This window comes from Haliotis rufescens, unplaced genomic scaffold (assembly GCF_023055435.1).
Source record: "Haliotis rufescens isolate VD_foot unplaced genomic scaffold, xgHalRufe1.0.p SCAF_12, whole genome shotgun sequence".
Classification (NCBI taxonomy): domain Eukaryota; kingdom Metazoa; phylum Mollusca; class Gastropoda; order Lepetellida; family Haliotidae; genus Haliotis; species Haliotis rufescens.
Genome location: NW_025963802.1, coordinates 36558340 through 36580696, shown reverse-complemented (window position 1 = coordinate 36580696; position 22357 = coordinate 36558340). Strand labels below are relative to the sequence as shown.

The 22357-nt window shown below is 40.9% G+C and overlaps 1 protein-coding gene across 1 annotated transcript; it reads left to right on the top strand.

Annotated features, from left to right (window-relative positions):
• The first annotated feature begins 1410 nt into the window (after nucleotides 1-1410).
• LOC124136581 (peroxidasin-like) lies at nucleotides 1411-19268 on the top strand. The gene is made up of 14 exons (XM_046502539.2): nucleotides 1411-1491; nucleotides 2641-2698; nucleotides 5860-5947; nucleotides 6604-6761; nucleotides 7927-8109; nucleotides 9072-9159; nucleotides 10400-10509; nucleotides 10971-11069; nucleotides 12653-12745; nucleotides 13920-14229; nucleotides 15552-15941; nucleotides 16609-16775; nucleotides 17939-18044; nucleotides 19079-19268. The coding sequence occupies exons 2-14, from the start codon at nucleotides 2650-2652 to the stop codon at nucleotides 19188-19190; spliced, it is 1953 nt and encodes a 650-aa protein (XP_046358495.2). The 5' UTR covers nucleotides 1411-1491; nucleotides 2641-2649; the 3' UTR covers nucleotides 19191-19268.
• The last annotated feature ends 3089 nt before the right edge of the window (nucleotides 19269-22357 follow it).

Genomic DNA, 22357 nt, shown 5'->3' with positions numbered 1-22357 from the left:
AACACTGTAAGTTTGCTATTTAAAACATATAATACTAAATGGTAGGACGATCTTCCCACCCTATATTCTGTAAGTAAAGCGCTTTACTTTGTGGCGATGTAAGAATGCCACATACGGGTGAGCGTCCGCAGTGTAGGCTGGGACATATAGTTGAGAGAGGCTTTCGAAATCTAACACTTTCGTTTCTAGCAAGGTTCGTATGTCAGCTTGTGTAGCGTGTTTTGTTTGTTTTTGTGTTAATCCTGTAGTCAGCACATTTCTGGCTATATCATTGTTGCCTTTACATAATTAAATTAGTCTGATGTCATATATAGCAATTTGCAGAACTGAGCATATTTTGAGTATGTGCGATTCATTTATTACTATTAATAATACTAGTTCAGTAAAGTACGGTTATAACGAACTCAAAGGGACTACTAATTTTAGTTCGTTATAACCGTAGTTCGTTATAAGCATATATACAGCATAACTACAGCAAATAGTCGGGAGCAAAAAAGTAAGTTCGCTATATCCGTCAGTTCGTTATAAGCGTGTTCGTTATAACCCTAGTTTACTGTATATTTAAAAGTTATGAAAAGACGTGGATAAATATAAGTTTGTGACGTTCAACACACAACAGAGTAAGAGCTCTTGATAAGTTAAAAGTACATATTAACCATCAAAGCCAGGAGCAGATTCCATTGAGCGTAAAAGGCAAAATAGAGGTGAACATTATAAATGGATCACTGAAAATTAGCTACGACACCAGGTGTTCATGATCCAGACAAAGAAAGTGTTGTACCAAATATAACATTTGTTACAATCATCATTTTGGTTGAAATAAGGATTCACATTAATTCACCAATTTAAATGAAATTTTCTACAGTTATTAATGGTGTTTGTATATTGTTTTACCCCTGTATGATATAAGGGAGTGACTATTCGAATATTCGGGACTTGGGAGGGATTTGTATATATACTTGTTATTTCTTAGCTATAGCTGCAAAACCAGATTTGTTTCCATTAAAACAATCAGCCTTTTTTATCTTTAAAAAAACAACACCTACAATTTATGTGGGAGACGGTTTCTTTTTTCACAGTCTAAAGCATAAATATTTTTTAAAAACATTTTCGGGGACAATTTTTTTTCTATGACATTGAACTAAATTAAAGCGAGAAAACACTTTCAATATTCATAAGAAATCTCTGCCAAAAGCAGAGTAGATTGTACGAGTAGAGAACATGTGTTCATGAATCACTAAGACTGACCACAGTGGACGGAGGCATTGACCGTTATGGTGGTCAGAAAAGATCAACAAATGGCCAACCTCGGGGTGTTTGTAAACAGGCTTACATTAACCTGTATCGCTCGTATCCGATTTGCGATCGACTCACTAGACCATGCTATGATTAAATTGAAGGTATATAAGATCGACATCTGCCTTGTACATTTAATTGAGTTTACATCGCTGATGTGGAGCGTCAGCTTGACTGTGTAATACGATCGGTGAGGTAGGTGTTTCCGGTTTCTATTTCTTGATACATTCTTGTTTGACCATTTTTTTTTACAAAATAGTCCCAGACAAGTTGAGCCATTAGTTGTTCATAAACTTTAAACATCAAATCTGCTGACATTGTGTTTGACGCGATTGACTTGCTTTTGCATGTGTTTGTGACGGGTGGATAGCTGAACACGCTGTCAACTACTGATTTAATTTGCCCGAACAGACTAAACACTAATCGATAACTTCGTCATATCATAAGTTTCAATCAAAATTTCAAAATTTTAAATTGGGTACGACATTTGTTTGTGAGGAAATCATATTCAAAGACTCGAACACTTCCGTCTCGAAAATATGCCGAAAAAGACTTTATAGAGTGTAAAAGGCCAAATAGTGATGAAAATTGTATGAATAGATTGCTTAAAATCACCGATGCCACCATGTGTTCGCGAAAAGGGTAAGCATGTCCTGCTCTGCCTGAAGCACCCTCCTGCACAGAATGGAAGGGTCTGTTGCCTGACGCCGTGCCAATAAAACCACCTGGCATACTAATGTGTTCGGCAAACAATCGACTCTGGGTCAGACAATCCAGTGATCAGTTTCATGAGCAATTATACCAATGTCGTGATTGCTTCAATTGTGAAAATCAATGTAAAGATGTGTTTCGATCCGAAGCACTAGCCTCAAGACGTTCTAAACTTGTTTAGTATAAAAACGTGTTAAGAAGATGAAAGGTCTAATTTTAACTTAATGTCAAATAATATCACTTTATTTAAACATCTTTAAATTACAAAGATGTTTAGTTCATTAGGATAATACACAGTGATATTTTGTCGTAAACATGTTTAAATTCGAAACGTGTTTAAAGTATGTTGTGTTCATGTGTTGTTTAGGCTGTAAGACGATAGCTCATTTCATGTGTTTAGACCCTAAATGTGTTTAGATAGAACATACCAAATGTGCATTCTGTTCAGAATTCAAACACATTCCTGAACATGTGTAGATCTAAACATGTCTTCTGTGTGTTTACATTTCAAAAACATTGTTTTTAAAGTGCAAGATTGCTAAATTTGTACAACATTTTTTTCTAAATTTGTACAAAAATGTCTACCCCTCTTTTAGCTGTCTCAACAAATGCATGACTTGTGTCTATTTTCAGGTCAACACGATGAACGCGCTAATTCGAGTGGCGCTCTTGGTGCTTCTAGCAAATCAAGGTATTTAGGAAGCTTTCTAAGTATTATTTACGTATTTTTCGCTGATGTTCCTTTTGGGTTTTTTTTACCTAGAAATGTGACCCCTTACATGGGGCTCTTCTCAATTTTGGTGATGATTATTTAAGAATTGCCTTTCTCTAAGTGTGAGTTCATTGAAGTAGTACGACGACGTTCATACATTGTTTTTGGCCCTCACTCTATGAAGGTTCATTCTCCAATGAACTCACACAAAGTGAAAGTCAATTCTTATATTTTTTTATATCACCAGTTTTACCTCAAAGGACGTAGACCTAGATCTATACACAATTATATTTAGTATGTGTGACTTCATGTTAACATTGACAGCCATACAACAACCAGCTGCATCGCGTAATAAAATAGTTCCTCAAAACGAGAGGTGACATGCGCTCATGTATGCTCAACATGCTCAACAGGGACAACCTTTGTAGTTTCTTTAGAACAAATGTACTCAAACAATATCCTCATTGGATTAGGAAGGTCAGTTAAGAACCACCTAAGTAAGTCAGTCACAATGACAGCGCGTCGTAATACATTTACATCAAGTACAAGACGTCAAAATGGCCGATACGATAAACGTGACGGGAGAGATTTCCGAAGTTGTTAATGAACCTGTGGCGGTTACAAGTGTTTGTCATCATTGATCAACTGGCCGATCATTGAAAGGTGATTAAAATGTGTCAAACAGACACCAAGGTAAATTCATAGATTGCTGTAGACGGTCACCGTCAGCCTAGACACGAATCGAGTCGATACTACTACGATAGTTTGGATGTGCATTTCTCCGTTTATTTATTAGGATAGGCCGTAGCGAGGATATATGTGAACAATCATGCATTCAAACTCTCTGACGTTTCTTAATGTGTACTGAAACGCTGAGTTCAAGAATAAAGGGTCTAAATGATCCAAAAGAACGCTTCTGTATGAATTCGTGCTAGGGAATTCCCAGGGTTTTCCCCAGGAATGTGGAAGTAGTCCGTCAGTGTTTACGTCATTTCTAGAACACGGTCTCATGAAAAATGCATTACGTCAAGTTGTGTCGCTCATACACTTATGAATGTCAATTTCGCGGTCATGTGACCGACCTCTCGTCCAATAGAAAAGCCGTATATCGTGTAAACTTCGAATTAAAAAAATATTCGTGTATGATCGCCAGAGATGAAGTGTTGTTTTAGTGGAAACGTCATTCATGGTAAAATGGAGATTATCCTGATGTCTTTTCAAATTAGAATATATCAAAATACATAATTGAATCAGAAACATCCAATATTGACACCTTCTCTCGATTTAAATCCAGTTTAAGAACAGATAAATCTGCAGTCCCATCATATTTCTCATATGGTCTAAGGAAAAGTAACTGATCCATACAAAATTAAGATATGATGACAGTGAATTAATAAAATGACTTATTTAAAAAAAGGTTTAAACGAGGATCCAAAATGCCGATGTGGCAGCCCATGTGAAAATTCACATCATTTTTTCATTGAATGTCCTTTATTTAAATTAGCTAGAAACGAATTGATGCACTCACTATTGTTAATTGTGAAACATACTTTTGATGTAAATATTAACCTGATGCTAGATGGCAATGCAATTTTACCTTATCATGTGAACGAAAGCATATTTAGGAATGTACATACATATATAAGGAAAACAAAAAGGTTTGAGTGAGCAATGCTAATGTATATACGTTTCTCTGTTTCTTTTCTTTCCTTTCTGTCATTTAATTTATAAATTGTAAATAAGCATACAAGTAAATTTATGGGAGAGGACGTTCTAAGTTGTGATAACTTGTGCCCTATCCTTTTCATGAGAATAAAATATGATTAATCTAAACATCCCATATGACACATTTCTTAGAAAATCAATAACAAAACCAGTGAGGGGGTAGAACTCGCCCGACATTCACCTGTTTCACAGTCTTCTCGTAAGAGTCGACTGACGGGTGGTTTGAAAGTTGATCAATCTGTTATTCACTGTCACCGATGGCGTAGTTAGGTGCACATTCTGTCAGTCACTGTCATCGATGACGTTGTTAGGTGCACATTCTGTCAGTCAATGTCATCGATGGCGTTGTTAGGTGCACATTCTGTCAGTCAATGTCATTGATGGCTTGACAACGGTATAAGGACCTTGCTTGACAACGGTATAAGGATCTTGCTTGACAACGATATAAGGATCTATACCAAAACGTCGCCTTTACAGTATCAAAAAAGTTGTTATCCATAAATTGTGTCTACGTTGTCATACGTCAACTTCTAAGTAAGGCCTATCAAACAATCATCGATGGCGTTAGCAGCTACACAATCTGTCAGTCACTGTCATCGATGTCGTAGTTAGTTGCGTATTCTGTCAGTCAATGTCATCGATGGCGTTGACAAAAACACATTCTTTCAAGTCACTGTCATCGATGGCATTGACAGCTGATAATTCTGTCAGCCACAGTCATCGAAAGCGTTGATAGTTGCTCACTGGGTTTTCTTGATCCAGATTCGAACAAACACAGATGACTGTGGTGTAGCTGGCACATTGCTGGCAGGCGTTACCTGATCACTTGTCGGACCTGCTTGATCACCTGATGACACGTCTGATCTTATACTAGAGAATGTTCTTGTCCGGATAAGATCCCTTAACACCATAGTTTCTGAATAAGTGAATAGGAACACAGACGTACTTACATATTAGGATCAGGGACGGTCGGGTAGCCTAGTGGTTTAAGCATTCGCTCTTCACGCCAAAAAACCCGGGTTCGATTCCCGACATGGGTACAATGTGTGAAGCCCATTTCTGGTGTCCCCCGCCGAGGTATTGCTGGAATATTGTTATATTTGGAGTAAACCATCCTCACTCACTCACTAACATGATAGGATCAGAACGAATGATCATTACGACTCGTTAATATTTTTTTCACGTATAAATATAAATAAAATATCGTACTGCGAATATAAAAAGAATTGGAAGAAAGCATAATACATGATAGCGAACAAAAATGTAAGAAACGCCATGTTTTGTAAAGAAATATTTTTGTGGCAAACTACTTGTAAAGCATATCAACAAATCCATCTTAATTCATGAAAAACAAGACTTGAATCAAATGACAACTACAAATTTGCCATGTGTTACATTCCTGTATCTTTTCATAGTTTTAACTCAGAGAACCGGCAATCTTCAAACCGGGGGCAGAAGGAGTTCCCGTGATGCTCTCCGGCTGGGGCAGCAATTTGCTAATGGGTAAGTCCCAACGTACTTTCATTTTTGGTTGATGGAGTTTGCACTGAAACATTTGGCCGGTGATTGAAATTTATAAAAAAGAAGAAGATTCTTTACGCCCTATGGGATCTGTTTCAGCAGATAGTCGAGACAATTCTCTCGAATTGACGTTCTGGATTTAATGGGATTTTTATGGTCTTGAGGTCAAAATCGTTTGGTGGAGACGTGGAGGCTTTGTAACGTCTGTTAGGGCGGATCCAGCATTTTCATAAGGGAGGGGTCCAAAATATCAAATTAATCTCTCAGATAATCCTACACATACCACATTTGGTTTTTGGTTTTCAAAAGGGGAGGGGAAATTACTAATGAAAATATTTGTCCTATAGATGTGACTACTTCAAATATAAATACTTATTGTGTTTCTGTCCCCTGGCGACAAGGGTTAAAATATGCCAAGCACTCAATTTAACCGTAAGAGGTGGTCAGGCTCGGTGACTCCATAGATTGTATGTCATCAATATCTCGATGGTGTGGATCGTTGCCCATTGTTTTCAGGCACTGGTTTGTCTGGCCCAGACTCGATTATTTACAGGGGCTTGTGATATGGCGAGAGTATTTCAGTGGTCATCTACATTGTATATTTTCCGTCATCCGTAATACATAACAACTTATTGCAGAGACCTGAGCAGCTGTAGGCCCAATATACAGTGCCCGTCTGAAGTCGAGGCATCAAAATTCAGAACTGCCGATGGCACATGTAACAACAAAGAACACCACGGCTGGGGCAGTGCGCTCATTCCAATGAGAAGACTACTACCCCCTCAATACGGAAACGGTGAGTTATACACCGTCCGTCAATATATGTCATAGTCGAAGAAAGAAAACCTAAAGGCGTCACTTTTGAAATTTTGAGTTTTTCTTTGATTTTATTTTCGTATATTTCGCTCATTTTCTCGTTATTTTAATTTTAATTTTAAAAATCGAAATTTCGATTTTTTTCTCGTTACTTCGATTATTTTCTACATGCGAATAGTTTTTCGTATATTTCGATCATTGTCTCGTCATTTAGATCCGGGGTAGATTAGGTCTTCAGCAACCCACGCTAAAAGGCAACTCTCCTTGTCTAACGCGACTAACGGGATCGGGTGGTCCGGCTCGCTGACTTGGTTCATCCATGTCATCGATCCCAGTTGCGTGGATCGATGCTCATGATGTCAACCACTGGATTGTCTGGTCCAGACTCGATTATTTACAGACCGCCGTCATTAAGCTGGAATATTGCTGAGTGCGGCGTTAAACAACAAACCAAACCAAAACCAATCGTTATTTCAAATAACGTTATGTTAAATATAAAACATATCAATTGTTACAAAAATATTGAAGTTCCGCGAAAATTACGAAATAAAATAAAATTATGCTACCAAAGTGACACCATTAGGCTTTCGTATATAAGTGTCTGCCTGTATACCAATACATTTTGATATGATCCTTATGCCTCATCTAACCGCCCTTATTGACAGTTTGGTTTACGCGGTGTATTCTATGTACAGTTTTCCATTGAATTTTAAGTTACAGTAAACTACGGTTATAACGAACTCGCTTATAACGAACTGACGGATATAACGAACTTAATTTTTTGGTCCAGACTATTTGCTGTAGTTATGCTGTATATATGCTTATTACGAACTACGGTTATAACGAACTAAAATTAGTAGTCCCTTTGAGTTCGTTATAACCGTACTTTACTGTACACATGTTTACTGTTATTTGCAAAAGGCTTTTTACTGTAACAGTATTCAGTATTACAAATCTCTTTGCACAGCTAAGCACCCTTAGACTTGTCAATCACTGACTCACTGAATCCACTCCGGATATCACATCTGATATACGTCTAATGTAGCCAATAAATGACTCACAAAGCACAATTCTGAACCGGGTACATTATAACGAACTTTGGATGTGACGAACTAGCTATTGTTCTATATATGCTTATATTTCAGGCACGTCGACTCCCAGACTTGCAAAAAGCGGCAAAGACCTGCCAAACGCTCGTTTAGTGAGCAGGGTCATGCACTCAGACGACACGAGTCAGGCCGAAGATGCCGGAGTGACCCACATTGTCATGCAGTGGGGTCAGTTCCTTGACCACGACATCACCCTAACACCCCTCCAGGAGGCGGAAAGTAAGTTGTCATGTTCCTAGTGCTGACGTGTATTGACCACCCGTTGAAGCGGGACACGGTTGCTCTTTGACGACCCAGTAACTTAATTTCAAACACAAGTTTCTTTGCTTACGTTACTTGTACCACATGTTCCCGTGTTTTTTTTAACAACTGACTTGCCTTTGCATGTGTTTGTGACGAGTGCCATTGGTGGGGCAGGATACGCTCACCTTTTCGCGAACACCTGGTATCATTACTATTTGATAGTAATTCATAAACACATACTTATGATATAGTCGGAATCGTACAATCGACTATGATTTATGCAGAGATTTCTATTAAATAAGAAAAGGGTTTTGTCGCTTTATTTACGACAATTCTATTCCGTGGTTCAATCTCACATGAGCGGGGAGACACGGGTGGCCCAGTCGTCTAAGGCGCCGCGATTCGCTGTGCAGAGTTTCGTCCCTTGGGCACGCCAGAAACCTATGATTGTGGGTTCGAATCGCGGTTCGCCCCGATTATGTTTCTAGGTTTGTCAGCACCATACCCGTGCTCTTGGGTTTCATTAAGTGGGATTTCCTCCCACATTAAGCTGACACCCCGTGATATAACTGGAATACTGTTTAAAGCGGCGTTAAACCCATCTCACTCACTCACTCACTCACTCACTAACTCAGTCTCACATGGTTACGTGCCATAATGGCGCATAGAAACAATATCCAGTTTCAAAGGTACGAACAATGGTAAAATATCGTGAATATCCACCCACTTCACCCGTCAAACAAGCATCTACCCGTCCTGTGCTTATATTCAATAAAATAGTTCCAATATTTAACTTTGTACAAAACACTAAAAGTAATTGTTATGAGCGGACGTATTTACTTTGAAGATTAACAAAGAAAGATCTTGATAGGTCGGTTGAAATTGTAAATTCGTTTTTCTCTCTCAAACTTTAATAATGTGAGCCTTTGTTTTTTCAGATGCGGATGGCTCAATCAGTCAGTACGTGTGTTGTGAGGATGCATTCACCAGTGATGCGCCCAATGACAGGACCCTCTTCACAGACATGTAAGAATCCAGTTTAGGATACCATATGATACGGATGTAACGATACATCGAAACGAATCGATATTGTGATACTTGAGAGACGATACAACACATCGATTTCCGAGTTATTCGAATATATATACTGATACTGACGACTGTCCTGGAACGATATTTTGCGAAACAGGGGTGATGACATATACCGATATAGTTTACGTACTTAATAGACCCGTGACGATCCGGGGTAGAATACCATACAACCCATGCTTGTCGTAAGAGGCGACTGATGGGATCGGGTGGTCGGGATCGGGTGGTCAGGCTCGCTGACTTGATTGATGCATGTCATCGTATCCAAATTGCGCGGATCGATGCTCAAGATGTCAATCACTGGATTGTCTGGTTCAGACTCGATTATTTACATACCGCCTTCATATAGCTGGAATATTGCTGAGTGCGGCGTTAAACAACAAACAAACAAACAAATAAACAAAACGTACTTAATACCTTTCACATACTGCAAAGTTCTGGTGGGATACGTTTTCTCTGCTGGGTTTAAGCACACACATCCTGATCTTAGCTGACACATGAGTCTATTCTGATTGGCTGAGACCCATACTATTATTTTCAATTTGCCCCGCTAACGTGTAAGGTACATTTCTTAGGTTCCCCGCTCGAATTGCCGAACTGTTGGCATTACATTTGAAACATACCAACCGCAGTTTTGTATCTCGAATAATGATGTCACGATTATATGCCGAGACTCCATAGGGCGTAAAAGTAAAATTTAGTAAGAAAATTATATGAAAGGATCACTAAAAGACTGAATGTCAAGTTGTGAAATCTCCTGCACGTTTGTCATTTACAGGAAACTACGGTTATAACGTGCTCAAGGGGATCATTTATTTTATTCGTTTTAACCAGAGTTCGTTATAAGCATATATACAGCATATATACAAGCAAATGTGCGGGGCTCAAAAATAGTTCGTTATATCCTAGAGTTCGTTATAAACGTAATTTACTGTATATTGTCAAGACTTAACAAAACGCATAATATCTTAACTACATTGCCGGACAAAAGAAAGCGTACACCGATGTTTGATAATGGCTGAAAATGAAGCAAACGAGAAATGGTTATTAAACGGTGCTGAAGTTGATTTTTGAAACGTCGGTAATTATGCCGACTTTTCATTCATTAATCCGGACGATATTACTGAGAACGGTCCGGATGAACCGGATTTCACGGTATCACGTGTTTGTGTTACAGAAATACGTGTGACGCCATCACTATTCCTGACGACGACACGTACTTCACATCAAGGACCTGTCTGAACTTTGTGCGATCCATCCAAGTCCCCAACACAGGCTGTAATGGAGGTGAGTGTCTCAGACGTCCATAATAAAGTAGTAGTAGTGGTTTATTTCAGTAAATCAGGCCACAGGCCCATTTTACATATATACTACTCAAAAGAAGTTAAGGATCACCCGATTCTTTCATAATGGTAAAGTTAATCTGTCATGACATGAGAGATTAACTATAGTAATATGAAAGAATCAGGTGTTCCTTAACTTCTTTTGAGTAGTATATATAATCAAGCATTCAAAGATGTTGCGCCACAAGTGCAAACGATTTACTGAAATAAACCACTACTATAGACGTCCATACTATATACAATTGATGTGGTTTTATTTTCGCCAGGCCGCAGTAAAGATTGAGAAAAATATTAATCGGGCAAAGTATTCATGCGCAGTGATAAGCACAAACCATTTCCGGCATCCAATCCCGTTTTTTAACCAATCAGATTTCAGCTCACATTCATTTCACAATTCTCCTTCAGGTGTCGCTGAGCAGCTGAACCAGATAACGGCCTACATTGACGCATCCAACGTCTACAGCTCATCGGAGGCTGAGATGGAGGAACTGAGGGGGATCAATGGTGAATTTGGGGATTGTGTGTTACACCACAGTGAACACCTGAATGACGGTAGCTTGCGACTAGTCAGTAACAGAGGGATACTGTCAGACAGATGGGTGTAATGCATGCTTGCCTACACTGGAATTAGTCACGGTTGTATCAGCGTAACGGGGACACGTGTGGGCGAGTCGTCTAAGGCCGGTGCCTTAGACGACTGTGGTGAGTGGGTGAGTTGGGTTTAACGCCGCTTTTAACAATATTACAGTTATATCACGGCGTGTCAGCTTAAAGTGGGAGGAGAGTCCGATGTGATGCAGGTCTTAGACGTTTACCACTTCGGTGAAACCCACGAGTATTGGTATGGTGCTGACGAACCTAGAAACATAATTACGACGAGCCGTGATTCGAACCCACAATCATAGGTTTCTGGCGTGTCCAAGGGACGCAACTCTGCACAGCGAATCGCGGCGCCTCAGACGACTGGGCCACCCGTGCCCCCCTTGGACGACTGTGGAGAGTTGCGTTGCTTGGGCACGACAGAGACCTATGATGAAGGGTTCGAATCCCGGTTCGCCCCGATTATGTTTCGAGGTCAGTCAGGACAAAAACCGTGCTCCTGGGTTTACAACAACTTACTTTGGACATTCCTCCCACATCAAGTTGAAACGCCTTGTTATAACTGGAATACTGTTCAAAGCGGCGTTAAATCCAACTCACTCACTCCCTCCCAGTATCAACGAATCACCACAGAAATAATGGGAACGGGCGCTTGTCGACATCTTGACACAGTTTTATACATTTATTGAATCACAGGGACAGTATAGGTGAGTGAGTGGGTGAGTTGGGTTTAACGTCAGTATATGCAGTTAAATAAACAACAACAAAGTTGGTGGACATTCAGAGCCAGGGCGATTCATGGTTAAGGCCTGTATTGGTTCCCAACAAATGTCAGATTAAGAAGGCAGAGGAAATGTTTAACTTATCAGGCGTGTTCATAGGACTAAACGTTGACCTTGACCTGTATTAATTCACCATATATCTTAAGCCTTAATTTCTCAGTAAGCTGGGAGGTGACTAAGCTTGTCGTAAGAGGCGACTAAGGGGATCGGGTGGTCAGGCTCGCTGACTTGGTTGATGCATGTCATCGATCCCAACTACTTGGATCGGTGCTCATGATGTCAATTACTGGATTGTCTGGTCCAGATTCGATTATTTACAGACCGCCGTCATGTAGCTGAAATATTGCTGAGTGCGGCGTTAAACAACAAACAAACATACAAACAAACAAACTAACAGCAACTCGGTCAAAGACTAAGTCATGTTGAAATATTTAAAAATGCTTTATGAGATTCACCCATGTTTGATGGTGGCTAAAATGAAACAAACAAAATATTCGTTCGACGATGATGTTTGATACGGGTATCATAGTTGTTATTTTGAACTTTAAGTTTGTGGTGTTTCGACCACCGTTTTAAGCCTAATAATGTTTTATAACGTTTGTAATGTCTTGGTCAAATTCAAAGTTCAAGCGTGTACTTTCTTTGGCTTTGGAGTATATATAATTTAAATGGACATGTCATTCAGTTTATCTGTTGCTGTTGCAGGCTTAATGAAGACCCAAGATGCGACTCTCCTCCCAAAGGACAGTGATACCTCTGTGTGTTTATCTGAAGATGGGAGTTATTGCTTCAAAGCCGGTAGGTGTACCTTTCGGTAGTCAAATACCGTAAACTACGGTTATAACGAACTCAAAGGGACCACTAAAAATAGTTCGTTATAACCGTAGTTCGTTATAAGCATATTTACAACATATATACAGCAAATGGACGGGACCTAAAAACATTTCGTCTTATCCTTCAGTTCGTTATAAGCGAGTTCGTTATAAACGTAGTTTACCGTATATATTTTAATCGCTACGCCAGAGACTTAACAGGCTCGATTAACCGTCGGGGCAAGGGTGGCCCAGGATGGCGCCACAATTTGCTATACAGAGTTGCGTTCCTTGGGCACACCAGAAGCCTTTGATCGTGGGTTCGAATCCCGGTTCGCCCCGATTATGTTTTTAGATTGTCAGCACCATACCCGTGCTCAGTAGTTTTACAGAAATGGTAAACGTCGGAGACCCACATCACTTTTGGCTTGTGGGTTATAAATAAAGATTAAAGGGTTAAAGATTATTTGAGTACTTGTTCTCAAAATACACATAATACTGTGAGAAACTTCTCGTCAGAAGCTGGTATACATTGTTCTTTCGGCAGGTAGAAAACGTAATTTACTTCAAGTCGTTAGTGGGCGTGAGGGTGCCAACCCCCCGTCACCTGAATCCTCTTATACCATTTAATTTTTCACTCCCAGTATCCCAGGTCAACCGTCTTCCTGAATTCTACTTTACACAAATCTGTAAAACACAAGTCATAATTAACTCTACAAAGGCAGAATGTCGATCACAGTCGACTTCTATAGAATACGTTGCTGGGTCATTCCAGGGGTCTGAGTTACTGATTACTGAACAAAATATGGTTAAAGATACAATATATAAAGGAAATCGTAACGTACACCATTACAATTACATTTGCGTCCCGCGTACTCACTGCTGTGTCCCGAAAACGCTCTAAATAGACCCAAGAACCCCGCGTACCAAAAGGGGGTTGGCAGCCTCAAACATGGTGGCATGGGTCAGGCAAGAGAGATAACTCTCCGACCCCTATCCAGACGCATTCGCCAATATAAAAACCGGATTTTGACCTGTTATAACCAAATATTCTCCATCGCCCTATAAATCCTCAACAGGCATATTTTTATGACCCACACAATGATGAGAAATATATTATATGTATATGAATTGCAAATAACCGCGACGTTTATACGCAGGTGATGAAAGGGTCAACGAACAGATGGGGTTGGCTAGCATGCACACAATCTGGTTAAGAGAGCACAACCGCATTGCCACCAATCTGACGGCTCTTAACACGAACTGGGACAGCAACAGAATTTTCCAGGAAACAAGGAAAATTATTGGTGCCATGATGCAGCAAATCACCTACGGCGAGTTTCTGCCTGTTGTCCTTGGCAACAGGATAGACACTTACAATCTGAGACTTGCGTCATCCGGCTTCAGGAACGTCTACCAGCCCGACAAGGATCCGAGCATCGTGAACGCATTTGCCACAGCAGCATACAGGTACTGTCATACGACGACACAGCCTTCTGAACTCTCACCCTGCTGTGTCATCCTGGTGTACTTCAATCTCATTAAAATCAAATCTTAGTTCTCGATACCGCTAAACAAAGATGTTTGTTGTTCAGGGCAGCACTCGGCAATATTCCAGCTAGATGACGGCGGTCCTTAAATAATCGAGTCTAGACCAGACAATCCACTGATTGACATCATGAGTAGCGATCCACGTATTTGGGATCGATGACATGCATCAACCAAGTCAGCGAACCTGACCACCCGATCCCTTTAGTCGCCTCTTTCGGCAAGCATAGTCGCCTTTTACAGCAAGCATGGGTTACTGAAACCCTATTCTACACCGGATCTTCACGGGTCAATGAAGATTTGAGGGCATCCTATTACGGCGGGTCACGTTAGAACAACTTTCGTCGACAACCAGATCATTAAAGTGACAGTCGAATGTATTTTTTGATCATGCAATTACGAAAAAGTTAATACGGGGAATTCCGAACAACAATCTGAAACTGCGTCAAGATTATCGCCTATCTCTCGCTTCAGTGTGATAAACACTTGAAACGGAAGAGACTATTAACAGATCTTGGGAGGTACTGCCACATACTATCAACCATCTTTAGACATTCCAACATTTTCTTTTGTTTACTTTTCAAATGTTTAATTAGTATTTTTCAAAACGTAGTCTAGAATTGAAAACGCCAGTTTGAAGCTTATGTCGTAAAGTTCGAGAAAGCTGCCTTCTGATTGGCTGATGTCGACTTCTGGTTAGTCATTTCATTGGTCAAATTTGCGAAAGGTTATGACGTGACCTTTAATGGGATGCAGATCTATGTATAATGGTAGCGAGAACTTCGATCTGTATTTGATGATATTGGGTGCAGTTGATTCTGTAAATCTCGACGTCGGATGTCTCTAAAGATGCCTTGAATGTACAATCAGTCTTGGTCAGACGCACCAGTGATTCACAGATTGAGCATAGTTGTTTGGACCGAAGATGGGATTCTTCCAGTGGTTAAAGTTTCATTTATACTCAGAGACTATTGGTACCATCTGGTCCTCATCTTTAAGAAATTGATTGTTTGGTTTGTTCACCATTATGGGTGTCGATGCCATCATTCTCAGAACGACAGGGTGTATACAATATCTACAATATATCTATCGAAATCTTTCTTTTCCATTCGGAACTGTCCGTTTATGTACGTTTTCGATATACGGAAACGTCTAGGCAGTCTTGAATGCTGCGCCTACTCATTCAGGGAATTTAATTTAACAAGTATCAAGAAAACAATCCAGGTTTCTTATTTGTTTTGAAGGTTTGGCCACTCCCTGATAAGAAACATATTCACCAAGTACGACACTGACTACGCCAGTTACGAAGACAATGAGCTCCATGACATCTTTGGTAGAACTAATCTCATCCAATCCATGACATCTTCCATCGGCGCCTGGCTCCGTGGTATGGTATCCGAGGAAGCAAAGGGTGTCGACAGGTTCATGACTACTGAATTGACCAACAAACTCTTCGAGGAGGCTCCACAAACCGGTCTTGACCTCGCAGCCTTGAATATCCAGAGAGGTCGAGACCATGGTTTACCTGGTTACAATGACTGGCGGAAGAAGTGCGGCTTGCATCCTGCTCAGAATTTTGATGACCTGCGAGATATCGACGCCGAAAGTCAACTTCTATTGTTCGCCCTTTACGAGTAAGTACCTAGTTTAGATAGTACTCCGTCGTATATGTCGTACAGTTACGTGTGTGTGTGTATGTGGGGGGGGGGGGGGGGGGGGGGAGACTAGGGGTGAATGAATGTTGGTTTATGTCGCAGTGGATAATATCCCAACTGTAATACGGTGGGATATGAATAGTCCGACAATAGTCCCTTGTCATGTCTTCTAAACCATTAGGCCAAAGCGTGCGTCTTAAATCTGTGAATTCAGATGCGACAATCGTATCCTATGCCATGCCAGGTGTTGGAATGGTTGTCAGATCTTCACGCAGTGAGTTGTCGTATCGGAGGAAAAATCTGATTTTAATGAATTTGATCTACGTGTGCAATGTTCAAGCTATAATCACCGCCATCATATAGCTGGAATATTGCTGAGTGCAGCGTTAAACAACAAACAAAATATAATCAGTCTGGACCAGACAAACCAGTGACCGGGTTTGACTTACGACAAGCATGCCATTTTGGGTCTAATCGCTCCCTGAATCTGCATAGGGAATTCCAGTTCAATAAAGTGTGTGCGTGCTTGAGTGAGTGCGGTTCAACGCCTTCTCATCAATAGTCCAGCTATAAGGCGGCCTGTACATAATCGAATCTGGACCAGACAATCTAGGTTATGATGCCCCTGTTTTCTTGTATTTTGCAGTAGCCCTGACGACATTGATCTATTCACTGGTGGATTGGCTGAGAGGGCAGACACCGGTTTGGTGGGGCCAACGTTCTCGTGTATCCTGGGGAAACAGTTTCAGAGCTTGATGTCCGGCGACAGATACTGGTTTGAAACGGACGACCGAGACACCCACTTTAGGCCTGGTGAGTCTCGCGAATGCAGTGTTCGTATCCCAGTGTTATTTGTTAACTCAACTCGAAAGGGTGCACGGGAATCACGCGCGCACGAATACGGTGTTAGCGTTGGGCGTCTCAACGTGCGTGATTCCCGTGCACGCTTTCGAGTTGAGTTGATTGGTTCAACTGTGTCATATGGCCCTGTGACGCAGGGGTAGCATTATGCAGATGGTGGTTTCAATGAATGCTCGTTCCACCCGTGACGAACAGGTCTGGCTGTTGATGAAATAGTGATAGCTAAATAGACAGATTTTTTATTCATGCACCGATTGTCTCTAAATGTAATATCCAGTTATGTATGACTGTTTAATATTCTCGTACCAACTTTGACTGGAGTAGGTCCAATAGTTTTTCAGATATTGTAGTAAACGTCGGTACCTTAAATTACCTTCCAGACTATATATGGAAGTCTTTGATAGGCATTTAGAAGTTGTGAGCATATGAATACGTGACACTATTTTATGGATAGCAACTTCTTTTTATTCAGGTTAATGAAGGTTTGTTTGTTTGTTTGTTTTGTTTGTTGTTTAACGCTGCACTCAGCAATATTCCAGCTATATGACGGCGGTCTGTAAATAATCGAGTCTGGACCAGACAATCAAGCGATTGACATGTGCATCGATCCACGTGTTGGGATACGATGACATGCATCAACCAAGTCCGCGAGCCTGACCACCCGATCCCGTTAGTCGCCTCTTACGGCAAGCATGGGTTGCTGAAGACCTATTCTACCCCGGATCTTCACGGATCCCCATTGTTAACCATATTACATGTAGACGTTATCTGTGAGGTTTTATAGGTTTCATGTTTACCATAAATATTCAACAGTGCTACCAAACTAGCTACAGGACTATGTCAAAAGGGGTTAAAGTTTCCCCTTTACGTTTTTTGTTTTTGTTTTGTTTGTTGTTTAACGCCGCACTAAGCAATATTCGAGCCATGTATAAATGGGCGTCATTATTTTTGCATGATTTACGACTTGACGTACCATTGTACGATTTACTTGACGTACCATTGTACGATTTATTTGACGTACCATTGTACAATTTACTCGACGTACCATTGTACGATTTACCCCTATGATTGTGTTATTTACGACTTGCCGTAACTCTATACCAAACAATTTTCAGAGCAACTGGCAGAAATTAGGAAGGCATCCTTGTCCCGTGTTCTGTGCGACAACACCGACACGACATCCATCCAGCGCAATGCTTTCAAGACAAAGACGACAACAGGGTAAGCTTTTTATAACAGTATTCGGGTTATATATCGCGGCGTGTCAGCTTAATGTGGAAGGAAAAGCCCGAAGTGATGCAGGTCTCAGACGTTTACCACTTCGGTGAAACCCACGAGCACGGGTATGGTGATGACAAACCTAGAAACATAATCCGGGCGAACCGGGACTCGAACCCACAATCATTGGTTTCTGGCGTGCCCAAGTACGCAACTCTGCACAGCGAATCGCAGCGCCTTAGACGACTGGGCCACCTGTGCCCCCGGGTAGGTTTAGAAAACATGCACATAAGAGGAATGCATGAAATGTTTGTTTTCTCAAGCCACAGTAAGCAAACTCAAAGATATATCACGGCGACCTGTCCTGTCCGAGACAGGCATACCAGTGATTGAAAGCACGGGCAACAATCAACGCCGAATACTGCCCGAACGAGATTAACATTGGGAGTTAAAAGTACATTCCTTTGCGGCCTTTTGTCCATGGTATCAATTTGTGGAAGCGGACATAAAATCTTTCAATTAAAACGTTGCCAAGGAAGTTTGTTTCTTGAATGGTAGAGCCAGCAATAGTGCCTTTACATCACTACCGCCCGCAAACTAGTGATTGATAGCATAATGACTTTCAACGCCATGTGGGTGGGATGAGACAATCGTCGACACCTGATGATTAGTCGGCCCAAGAGCAGAGGTACTTACCCAGAATAACGTTGCGAAAATGAAAAGTATGTGGCGCAATTAAACCAGGGGTTGATAGCATGAATCCACTGTAATATATTTTCCAGTAAACAACCGTTTGGTTTAGGGAGTGAGCGAGTATGGTGTTACGCCGCTTATATAATATTCCAGCAAGGGGACCCCAGAAATGGGCTTAACACATTATACCCATTTCGGGAACCGAACCTGGGTCTTCGGCGTGACCAGCGAACGATTTAACCACTAGGCTACCCGACCGCCCCTTGGCTTAGGGAAGCAGGTGGCACTAAAGATCACGATATGTAGGATATATTATGCAGTAAATGTTTGTTTTTTATTTACAGAAATTCGGTTGAAATGTGCGAGAATGGAAACATTCCTAGCATGGATCTGAACAAGTGGATCGACAATTCCTCCCGTCCTCGGCCTCAGCCTCAGCCTGGGCGTGGCAAATAAACTGTCGGCGATATTATAACAGACAAACCTATTGTTAGAGAACTCTGACGAGAGCTTATAAAAGGATACAAGAAGCTAGTTCCCTTGTTCGTTGAATTTTGATTTTCATTACAGAAACTAACTTTACCTACACACCGCAATATACGGAAGCCTTTTAGTGCCATTTGTTTTGTTTTTTATTTTTTTCGATACTATCTTGAAATTTCAAGATACTAAGTTTTTAACATCCTAAGATGTAAAAATACGTTTGAAGTGAATAATCTTGAAATTTCAACTTAGTATCTTGAAATTAAAAAAAACAAATGGCCGTAAAAGGCTTCTGTGGCAATACGAACGTTATGCTAAAATAATGAGGTGCATCTTGACCATTTACGACAGTCTGGACCAGCTATTTGATATGCTGAAACAATTCGTTCCAGAAAAGGCTTCACACACAAACAGTTCGCTGCAAATGCTGAACAAATGCTGTAAAAATTACTTGTTCGGCTCCAATGTTTGTGATTGAAACTACAGTAAACTATGGTTATAACGAACTCAAAGGGACCACTAATTTTAGTTCGTTATAACCGAAGTTCGTTATAAGCATAACTACAGCAAATAGTCGGACCAAAAAAGGAAGTTCGTTATATCCATCAGTTCGTTATAAGCGTGTTCGTTATAACCGTAGTTTACTGTTTATTACATTTTTTTAACAACAACAAAACAGCCCGCACTGAATATCAAATGGGGGGTATCTAACAACTGTTTGATCAATCGTGACCAACTCGCGTTATTCCGGGACAAGCCGAATAGCGACTCGTGCCCCTCTCGCGTCGATTTATGCGACCGGGTTCCGTCTTAGCGCAAACGGGCATACCCAAAATGCGCAATGGTTCACATATATTGCCACATATATCATATATATTTCATACAATTTAAAGCACATCGGGACATACGGAATTCTATGACTTTGGAATTTACTCGATTCTGATTGGTCTGTCAGAGGCTATTAAATCACAATAAACCCCCTCTGATTGAAACAGCTGGTTTGACGGCCGCATCAACGCGGAAGCTAATATTCATAGAATAGTACTTTTTTTCAGTCATTTTCGGTAGGCATATTTAAATAATTACATCTACAATTGCAGGTTACAAAATGCGCAGATGCGGTTACTACAATATTCAAAGGATGTGTGGCGATACATTTCACGCAGAAAACACGATAGAAGTGTACAAAGGGAATGTATTTACGTTTTAGACACAACAGAGCTTGGAATTTTGGCGCATTTCTAAGTACGACTATGACGTCATATATTTTGCGTCACAATGACAATGTCACACCGATGTGACGTCATAATGGTGACGCGCTATGTAGAGCGAAAGCCTTGCAAAGCTTGCTTTTTCTGTAGGGATGCCCGCCTCATGTTAGCTTACCAAGTTGCCGTGCTTACATGCTTTCAGTGTTTGTCATATGTTCGAGTGAAGTATTTTGGTGTAAACAAACTGCTTGAGTATATACAGCGCAATATTTTGTTCGGTGATTCCGTAATTCAGATCGACAACCCACTCCAAACACCGGACTCAACCCATGCCGCTTCACTCAGTATATTTGCTAACACCAAAGAGTTCGCATTTTATTTAGTCATGGTAGGATGGAGATAAACATACTGTGTTTTCAATGTAGAGTTAGGTTACCTGTTGATTAAACCCCGCTAAATTCGGTTCCAAATTCAATTTAGCGGGGTTAAATCTACAGGTAACCCAGCTCTACATTGAAAACACAGTATGTTTATCTCCTTATTCTACCATGAATTTGGAATTTACTCCATTCTGATTGGTCAATCAGAGGTTTATAAAATTGCCGCCGCTACGACTGTACTAGTATTTTGTAGTGAGTGAGTGAGTTGGGTTTAACGCCGCTTTTAACAGTATTCCAGTTACATCACGGCGTGTCAGCTTAATGCGAGAGGAAAGCCCGAAGTGATGCAGGTCTCAGACGTTTACCACTTCGGTGAAATCCACGAGCACGGGTATGGTGCTGACAAACCTAGAAACATAATCGGGGCGAACCAGGATTCGAACCCACAATCATAGGTTTTTGGCGTGCCATAGGGACGCAACTCTGCACAGCGAAACGCGGCGCCTTAGACGACTGGGCCACTCGTGCCCCCACTAGTATTTAGTAAAGTGTTACCGGGAACAGGGCATCTTCGTTTAGCCAGTGTATTATATTCTGCTCAAAAGTTAAACGACACTCGATCTTTTCATATAACTTCTTATAGTATAATTCAATATTCGTTTGTGGTACCCTGATGTCAGTTCGTTACCATATCATAAAGCATGCCTCTTTTTCAATAAAAGATACATATTTCATCCTTCGTGTTGATCATGTATTAGTGAGTATGGTGTTACGCCGCTTTTAGCAATATTCCAGAAATATCACGGCGGGGGACACCAGAAATGGGCTTCACACATTGTACCCATGTCGGGAATCGAACCCAGGTCTTCGGCGTGACGAGCGAACGCTTTAACCACTAGGCCACCCGACCGCCCCTGGTTATGTATTAAGAATCGGCCGATTGAGATTGGGATCGAACATCAATACTAAGGTTCATCATTACAAATCTGCAGGTCAATTTTGGTAGAGCAAGAATGTCAGGTTTAAACCTTATCGGGACTGGTGTCGAGGAAGAAAGATCTGGTTTTGCAATTATTTACAGGTAACAGTTCTACTTGAGTGTTGTCGCTCTCTGATATTCTCGTTGTACGACAGCGGCCTGTAAATAATCAAGTATGGGTAAGACAAACTAGTGGTTGATATTATGAGCAACGTTCACCGGGATCGGGGTACGATGCAATCTCATTAAAATCAGATCTTAGTTGTGCTATCGCTAAACAAAGATCTGAGGACATCCCATTACGGGTCACGTCAGAACGACCTTTTCACCCGACCAATCAAAGCGTCGCATAACAGATCACGAAAGTGACTGACAGAATGTGTTTTCTAATTATGCAACCTCGAAAACGTTAACATGGGGTATCCCGAACGACAGTTACGGCCCGTACGACTGTTTCCGTCCAAATTATCATCTATCTCTCGCTTCAGTGGGATAAACATTTGAACGGAGGAGGCGTTGTACAGTACTGGGAAGCACTGCCATACAATCGCAACTTTTATACCAGACATT